The sequence below is a fragment of the Sorghum bicolor genome, chromosome 6, assembly GCF_000003195.3.
Source record: "Sorghum bicolor cultivar BTx623 chromosome 6, Sorghum_bicolor_NCBIv3, whole genome shotgun sequence".
Classification (NCBI taxonomy): Eukaryota; Viridiplantae; Streptophyta; class Magnoliopsida; order Poales; family Poaceae; genus Sorghum; species Sorghum bicolor.
This window is the reverse complement of record NC_012875.2, coordinates 58,409,148-58,418,265: the sequence shown is the minus strand read 5'-3', so window position 1 is coordinate 58,418,265 and position 9,118 is coordinate 58,409,148. Positions and strand designations below refer to the sequence as shown.

At 43.3% G+C, this 9,118-nt stretch overlaps 1 protein-coding gene across 1 annotated transcript; it reads right to left on the bottom strand.

Moving 5' to 3' along the window:
* LOC8079600 lies at positions 1,102–2,995 on the bottom strand. The gene is made up of 2 exons (XM_002447186.2): positions 2,742–2,995; positions 1,102–2,655 (listed from the first exon to the last, which is right to left on the bottom strand). The coding sequence occupies exon 2, from the start codon at positions 2,623–2,625 to the stop codon at positions 1,315–1,317; it is 1,311 nt and encodes a 436-aa protein (XP_002447231.1). The 5' UTR covers positions 2,626–2,655; positions 2,742–2,995; the 3' UTR covers positions 1,102–1,314.

The following is a 9,118-nucleotide window of genomic DNA, read 5'->3' as shown; positions in this document are numbered from 1 at the left end:
TAATATTTAAAATAATATGTAGCTTGGAGAGATATTTATTTAATAATAAAAATAGAAATTAGTCAAACCTTCTCTTACTTTAATATTACCTCTTATAATATACCATAGTATTATGTTAAAACATGAGAAGTTTGTTGGTAGCTTTATTTTTTTATTTAGATTAGGATTTCTATGAAATAAGATATATCAGTTAAATGTATGTAGATTATAAACACATGGGTTAAATGTATGTAGATTATAAACTTATGGACTTATAAAGTGTTCATATGACATAACAACATACCATGCAAAGGTAGTGCAAGCATCCTCAAGCATAAATTTGGTTAAATTAGTAAATCAGTGAGATATACAGGAATTGTATTAAAACTTTTACCACAAATCAAGCATCACATTAAATAGGCTATTATAAAATTTTTATAATAATTGGAGCAAGATAACTACAATTTTAGTTTTACACTAAAAAGCATAGGCAAGCATCTACCAGCAAAAAAAATATACTAAAATTTTTCATATTTTTTGTTTACTATATGGATCTAAATATGTGGAGCTAAACAGAATTTGTTTTATAATTTTTAGATTTTTCTATGAATTATTATATATTTATTAATTTTTATAGGAGATTTTGCATTATGAACCCTAAAAAAATTTATATTCTTTTTTTCCTCTTCGAGTAGTATATGTACGGGCCGATTGATGCGGTCGGTGCTGACAAATTTGTATTTAGGACCTTGTACTTTTTTTATTTTTAATATACTTTAATGTGTATAGGAGATTTTGTATTGGGAACTCTAGAAAAACTTCTATTCTTTTTTTCCTCCTACAGCTACCAGCGCCGATTGATTCAAACAAGCGGACATGACGGATGACGGATAGGAGGTAGGCAGACTGAAATTTTCTCCTTTTATAAATAGGTATAGATATAGACTAGGTGGCTCTTATAGTTATATAGTTGAGACTTGGTAATGTGGTTTAACCAACCAAGCCTAAATCCTCAAGGAGATTTTACGAGTGCTTCTCCTTCAAAACCACAACTCTGGTCACTTGATACTTCACCGGCGTGGGCCTATCATTGTGGTGATGTTGTTCCTCTCCCTTACAGACCTTATGGTTACAACTACAACGACTCCCTAAATTTTGTGAAGCTGATCTGGGTTTACATGAGCCTAACACGTAGCTCTATCTAACTCACACCTGCTTGTATAGCACCAACTCTGATGTAACTTCTGATTCGGAACTAAATCTTAGGCACATTTTAACTAAAAAAAAAGCATGATATTTTTTTAGAAACAAAAGTATCTCCATCCGTAACCACACCTAGTGTGGGTAGTCCGTTGGCAGGAACCACATGGGCATCTGCAATGGGTCAGCCACGAGCGAGTACGCGAGGCGCTGCTTGATGTAACCGTCCACCTTGAGGTCAAAGATGGCCGCGTCGCAGCCGTAGGGTGTGTCGGCGAGGTACACGCAGTCTGCCTCAAGATCGGCCTCATCCTCGGACGCACGCCCACGCCGCACGCTGACGTAGAACGGGTAGTTCGCCCCCAGGAAGAGCGCGCGATCTCCCCCGAGGTCCGCGACGCGCCGCCACGTGCCGCTGCCGGCGTCGAGCTCGTGGAGCGACATGCCGAGCTCGAGGAAGCTCCTCCTGTCGTCGAACACCAGCCTACTCCACACGCGACTGTCCCAGCACCTGCCCCGGTACTTGTACATGTCGGCGACGTCGTAGCCATGTACGTAGATCAGCAGAAGCCGCTCTTGGCCGCCGCCGCCGCCGGAAGCGGCGGCCAGGTAGAACCCGCAACGGTCATGGTCATTGTCATGGCCGCTGCTCTCATCAATCTCCGGTCCCTTCACCACCGCGGGCTCCGTCGTGGCTCCACCGTCCATGTCCCAGGAGTAGATGCGGCCGACCTCGTTCACGGCGAACAGCTTCCCGTCGAGGACGATGGCGTCCATGTACGAGACATCTGAACGCGAGGCGGACGTGGGGTTCTTCAATGCCGTCCACCGGTACTCTCCTTTGTCTCCGGCGCCGGCCGCCGTGAACGCTAGCAGACCTTGAGAGAACAGAGCAACGGCGAGGTGGCCGTCCGGGTGCGCCGGCGTCCGGCACAGCGCGACCTTGAGGATCTTGTGGCAGTGACCACCTCTGGTGGTGCGGACGTGGAGGTAGCCCGGCACCTCGACTCCCCGGATGGTGGCGAAGGACGGCAGGCGAACCCGGGCGCCAGTGACGGGGTTCAGGAGCTCGACGTCGCAGCCGCAGTCCGTGGTCACCAGCCACCCGTCCTTGCCGCCGACCCAGGTCCGGCCTTTCAGCCCCTCGGCCTCACCGAGGAAGGACTTGCCGCCGGCGTCGGCACCAGACACGTCGTGGAGGCCGAATGCGCCCGCGTCAACGTTGGACTCGATCTCGCAGCCGTCGGTGTCCAAGCCGGACGTGAGCAGCGCGGGCGCGCCCGGCCGCAGGCGAGGATTCTCCTCGCAGGCCGCGGACCAGCCCCTGCAAACGGCCGGGAAGCGGAGGATGCTGATGGGGTCGAGACGCTCCGTGACGAGGTGGCACAGCTCCGGCAGGAGGTCGGCCCACGGCGGGGCGGTGGCCGCGATCGAAGCCGGAGACATTGTCGACGATGTGAGATGCTGGCCGAGTACCTGCGTGGTCATTGTTCACGACGGTGAGGAATTCTTGGACCTGCGCCATTGTTCGTGTGGTAGCAGAATACACGTGTACAACGTACCTGGGTCGTCAAACACAGAATCCGGATCGGAATGGACGACGGCCCGGGCACGAGGAGGAGGCAGGGATGAACGAAGCCGAGCGCGACGGCACGATGGCCTTGGTTCAGACTTCAGAGTTCGGCCGTGCGTCCGTGCCCCACTCAAACTTGGCTCTCACGTCTTTGTAGCATTGGACCTCGGGCTCGGAGATGGAGTGGCATCGATTTTTCGTTGCAACTGACAGCCGTCTCTGACATGATTGTTATAGGAGATAGCTTTGGCAGGGCCTTGTTTGGTTCTCAAAAAATTTTGCAAAATTTTTCAGATTCCCCGTCACATCAAATCTTTAGACGCATGCATGAAGTATTAAATATAGACGAAAATAAAAACTAATTGCACAGTTTGGTCGAAATTGACAAGACGAATCTTTTGAGCCTAGTTAGTTCATGATTGGATAATATTTGTCAAATACAAACGAAAGTGCTATTATTCGTATTTTGCAAATTTTTTTGAACTAAACAAGACCCAAGGCTTCCACCCCATTTTTTTTCCTTCAAATGTACTGTATCGTGGCTTGTTTGACCGAACCAGAGATGGGCTAGAGGCTGGAGTGGGTCAAAAAGTCCAGACCTGGGCCGTACCACTAATGGGCTAAAACTGGACAGCTGAGTTTTTTCATTTCTAAAAAAAAAAAACCCACCTGATCTCTCACGTATAATTTGTCTCCCTCAATCAGAAAATCAGATTTATAGACTCCTCCAACTTTTGACATCATCCGATCTACCTCCTTAAGCTGTTTTGGGAAAAAAAACGTGTTCAGCCCACGTGGCCCCATATCGCACATTCTATGTAGCGCTACAGCCACGAGAAGGTAAATCGGACTATTGATAGTTTAGGGAGGTCAAAAAAACTTATAAAATTGTATAAATGTTTTTAAAAATCATAATATTTTATATCTGATAAATTTAAATTTAAATTTGAAACACTAAAAGCTTCATTTAATATTAGAGCATTCATAGAATTTTTTTTAACTTAGAAAAATATTTCATTTTTTTTTCTAAAACTATGCTCTATGTTTTCTGAGCTAGGCATCATAATATAAACTATGCTCTATATCTTGGTTATTATAAGGCCCTGTTTAGTTCTACACCCAAAAAAATTTCATCCATCCTATCCAATCTTTGGACACATGCATGGAATATTAAATGTAGATAAAAAATAAATTAATTACATAATTTAGTTTAAAATTGCGAGACGAATCTTTTAAGCCTAGTTAGTCTATAATTAGTCTTAAGTGCTACAATAACTCACATATGCTAATTGATAGATTAATTATGCTTAATAGATTTGTCTTGCAGTTTCTAGACGAGCTATGTAATTGTTTTTTTATTAGTTTTTAAAAACCCTTCCGACACATCTGATGTGACACAAAAAAAAAATTTGCATCTCCAATCTAAACATGGCCTAAAGCCAACGCAAGACGAGGACGTGAACCCAAATGGTCGCAAAGCAAGGAGAAGGTGGAATAAAGGCGTTGGTAGGCGGCGACTCGGGGGAAATCTGCCGCCCTATCTTCAACCTTTGGCTTCTCTCCCGTGACTACTCCGCTCCTAAAGGCGACGACGAAGTCGACCCGGCGGCAAATGGCAGCGGCATCTATATTCTATGGCGCCCCCCGATCCGGCAGTCACCGCCGGTCTTTCACACGTCTCTCCGGGGATCGGAGAGGATCAGGCAAATTCTCTCGCGCTGCTGTTCCCGGCGGCCGGCGCACTCCGCACACGTACAGTCGCCGCACCCGGCCCTCGTGTGCGTGGCTGCTATTGTCTGTGTGCTCCGGCCTCCGACTCCGATCCATTCCCGGCCGGCCGTGGACCACTGAGCGAGTGAGCCTGCCACTTAGCTCGAGGCCTTGAGCTCCGGGGTCGTGGTAGTGGTACCACCACCACCTCCACCTGTGTGTAGGCTGTAGCCCAGTCATTGCTCGTCCATGGCCCTAGCCCATGCATATGCATGCTTGCAACAGTGACGCGCAGATTCACACTGTGCCAACACGTTTCTTGCTGCAGGTACTACCATACCGCACGATCGAGAAAGACACATACTATTTCTTTTTTTATTGAAAAGAAAGAAAGGAAGGAAGAAGAAGAGGTCTACTACATGCATGCTTGGAAAACGAGTAGGGAATTATTAAAGCGCATGCATTGGAGAACCACTGATCTTGGCGGACGACCTGGTTGGTGCTCCAAAGATCAGTCCAGAAAGGAAAAAAAAATACTGTTTGCTGAATTTTTTGAGAGAAATACTTTCTCCATACCTATAAAAAAATAGCTTAGGATAACGATACGGTGTCCAAAACTTAATTTTGACTTCTTATTTTTATAAAAATATTTATCAAAAAGTGCTATATATATATTTTTATAAAAGTATTTTTAGGATAAATCTATTCATATGATTTTTATATTTCCAAACCCAACAACTTAAAAGTTATTCATAATTTATATTTTCAATGTTTGACTCAAACCTTATTTAAAACGATTTTTTATGAAAATAGAGAGAATATTGTTGAATAGCTGCTCAAAAAGTGCTCTTTGCGGAAAAGGCAGCTCTGATCCTGATCGCCGGCGTCTGTTTCCATCTCTCTCGGCCTCTCGATCGGTATCGGTGGATCCAGTACTCCAAATATTCCTAGCCATTCGCTGCCCTCATGCATGCCACTCAATCTCAGTGTTATCTTCCTCTTCCGTGCGTGTTTATCAGTTCATTATCTCATTTCTTCAGATCCAAGATGCGATGGAAAAACACTGGCCGCCCCACTACCCACGGAGACACACACAACACACACAGTGGCCTCGCTCCGCACGTCGCTCTCCGTGTATATTCGAATCCTCCCTCCGTCTGCAATTTTCCTTGTTCTCGAATCTTGCCACGAATGACAACTCAGTGTCTTCGCCAACGGCATACACGAACATTTTAGTATTTGCTGAGTTCGTGACATGCATGTTTTGCACATAGCACTGGTAGCTGATCTGGACAAGATTCTGCACAATGCAACCTAGCTTGTTCCTGGGTAGTGGGTGATATTCCCGAGGCTCATCTCGATTAATATTTCTGAAACCTAGAAAAAACTCATACATATATTGGGTTTATATAACAAGAGTTAGGGTTCACTCATGCTAGTCCCTTAGCCATCTCTCCCTCACTTTCCTAGCTCAAGGCACCCTCCTCTCCCACAACCTACCCGAATTCCCTAGCCCAAGCTCCCATCTTGTACCGGCGTCCCTCCCCTCCCAGCGGCGCGGATGCAGCGGCCTAACCCTTCCCGACGGCGCGCGGGGCAGCCATGGCATGGGGCAGCCTAGCCCCTCCCGACGGTGGTGTCGGGTGACCATGGCGCGGGGAGGCCCCTCCTCCTCTCCCTCCATGGCCATGGGGCGGCACGCCCTTCCTCTCCTTCCTCCATGGGTGGCCACGACAGCGGGGGCTACGCGGGGCGGCCACAGCGGTGGCACGCTCCTCCTCCCCTCCCTCCACAGCGTGCATCCGCTAGGGATGAGCTCACTAGCGGCAGATATCCGGTTTGTAGGAACATGCTAGTGGCGGATCCAGCAGGGATGAGTGCGCTAGTGGTGGACTTAGTTGTGTGGAGTCGGTGGGGAGGCGTGGCTGGGGCCATGGCGGATCTGGCGGTGTGGCTATAGGGCCTGCAGTAGATTGATGTGGTGGCGTTGGGGCCGTGTGGAGCAGGCGAGCTCGCTGGTGGCTTATTTTTTTAATCCATTAATCGAGGTAGGCAACGAAACCGTCTTGGTTAAGGTCAGATTAACCGTGACCTTTCATAAAAGGCATTTTCGTTGTCCGTCTTAGTTAATCCAAAATGCTCGCCTTGATTAAAATTATTGTAGTAGTGATATAAATACATCTCTACTAGTGATTCTCTTAAATGTACTTCTTTAAGCCTTCCGCTAGTGTAAACCAGACTGACAATAGCCTTAAGAGAACTATTAGTATTGTACATACATGATTTTTACTTGTGGTTCTCTTAAGCCTACTACTAGTAGAGATGTATTTACGCTAGCGGTTTTCTTAGCCCGGCACCAATACAAATAATTTGGAATTAAATTTTGAAATTTTTAAATAATTATTCTCAGGTGTAGAAATGATCTAAACAAAACTTGTAGTACCAAAAAAAGGTATGTAACTTTGCAGTTGACTACCTTTTTATTTGAAATTATTTAGGATCTAAAAATTATGTTTTATGATTGATGATATATTTCAAATCCATAATTTTTTTATGGACGGAGAAATGACTTAAACTAAAGTTGTAGTACTTGAAGAGATCTAAAAGACCAAAACTTTCTATTCCAAACTTGTTTTATTTAAATTTGTTTTGGGTCTCAAATATGCATTACAATATTCACTAAAGTGAATACAAACAAGATATATCTAGTGCTTAGTCACAACTGACTCTCAGGTGTAGTGGTAAGGTAAGAATTACACAAGACCTAAGGTTTTTTTGAAAGAAACACAATACCTAAGGTTGTGAGTATGATCCTTGGCATTCGTGCAAAAAAATATGTGCCATGCGACTCTTGAGGGGAGGCTGGTGGGCCTATCTTAGATTATTTTTTTCTATCTTTTGGCCTGTTCTACGAATTTTGAAAAATTATTTATAGTGGTGGCTTGTGTAAGCATGCCGGCCGCTAGAGTAGATTGATTTATATCGGTGGTATCCTTCAGAAAACCCTCAGTACAAATATTTACACATGTAGTTCTTAAGTGACGGCAATAAAATACGTTGATTTTTACTGACCTTTCATCCTACCGGTTTGTGGAAACACCGGTGTAAATAAAAAAAATGATGACAATAAAAAATATTTTCTGTACAGTGACATTTTCTGTTAATAATTCCTGCTAGATGGCTTTCCAACGTGTGCAATCGTAATTATGTGCCATGAGTAGTATATCTGTTAATCTGACTCCAGAACCTTTTTGTTATCATCTCTAACAGAGAACTTGCTGTAATAACGTGGTTTTTAAGCCTCCGATCACGACAGTTCCTATTTAACATGACTACAATGTACATGTTCGCACTTGTAGTCATGCCGAGTAACACTGCATGGCTGAATATTTAATGTGATGGGGTGAAAAGTTTTTTAAAAAAACTAAACAGGGCCTTATGCACACTGCCGCATGCATGAATATGTGTTCTACGGTGGCACACACACATCGTACATACATTCTTTTAGTTTTTTTATATATAAATAGTGAGAGAAGTGATTAACTAAGATACATGTATATGAGATACTTTGGGTTATCTGTTTCCATAGTGACATATGTGTGGGTACAGTAGTTTAGATGCAGATTTAGTGATTGCTTTAGTTTGTTTTTAAATAATAACATTACTCCCTCCATCCTGTAATATAGTGCATTCTATCATTCAAACTTTATTCTTCAAATATAATGCATTAGATAAACTTTTTTTCTATTAAATTCTTTCTGTTTATCAACCAATCATCACTTCACGTTGATAATAGTCTCTGATTAGGAAATAAAATAACGGTGTATGTGTCTTTTATGTTCTCTCTTAATTTGTCTTAAAATATCTAAAATGCACTATATTACAGGACAAAGAGAGTAGTGTGCAATTGAGATGCAAAATTAGGGATTGCTTCCGTTTATTTTTTTTAATAATGTCATATACTCATGTGTGCTACTGAGATGTGGATTAGGTGGTTAGTTTAGACTATTGTGCGTTACCTATAAGGAGGTTTTGGAGTTATTGTTACATTTTGTAATAGAAAATGTATGTGATTTAAAAGTAAAGTGGGTCCAACAACTATTGTTATCAATTCTACAAACTCGATGTGGCCATAATTATTTGTGTGTGTGTGTTGGGTGGGGGCGAGGGGGTTGTCCTGGTATTACTCTATTTTATGCATTATGTTGGAAATAATCCATAAACAATATTTTTAGCCACATCTTTTTAGGAAAGCGAACAGACTTAGGCAAGATGTTATTATATTATTAGTTCCCAAATGTTCCAAATAACTATATATCCCTTATTTGTCACTAGCATGATTAGTCATTATATTAGAGCAGGATAGTAAAGGGTTAAGGCATTGTATGCCAAGATGTAGGAGAGTGAAGGAGAGAGAAGAGAATTGGAGTTTACAAGAACCAAGAATCTTTATGAGAGAAGCAATTAGTAGCCCATAGATGAGCTAACTACTATATGAATGGGCTAATAAATAGGTTGTAAGTGTAGATACAACTAACAACGAGCTATATTATTAATCCTTCTCTTACTCTATAAATTAAATCTCCTAAGAACGAAGATAATAATACAACATGTTGCTAGTTGTCAGCCCATCTCTTACCCATTTATATGGTAGTT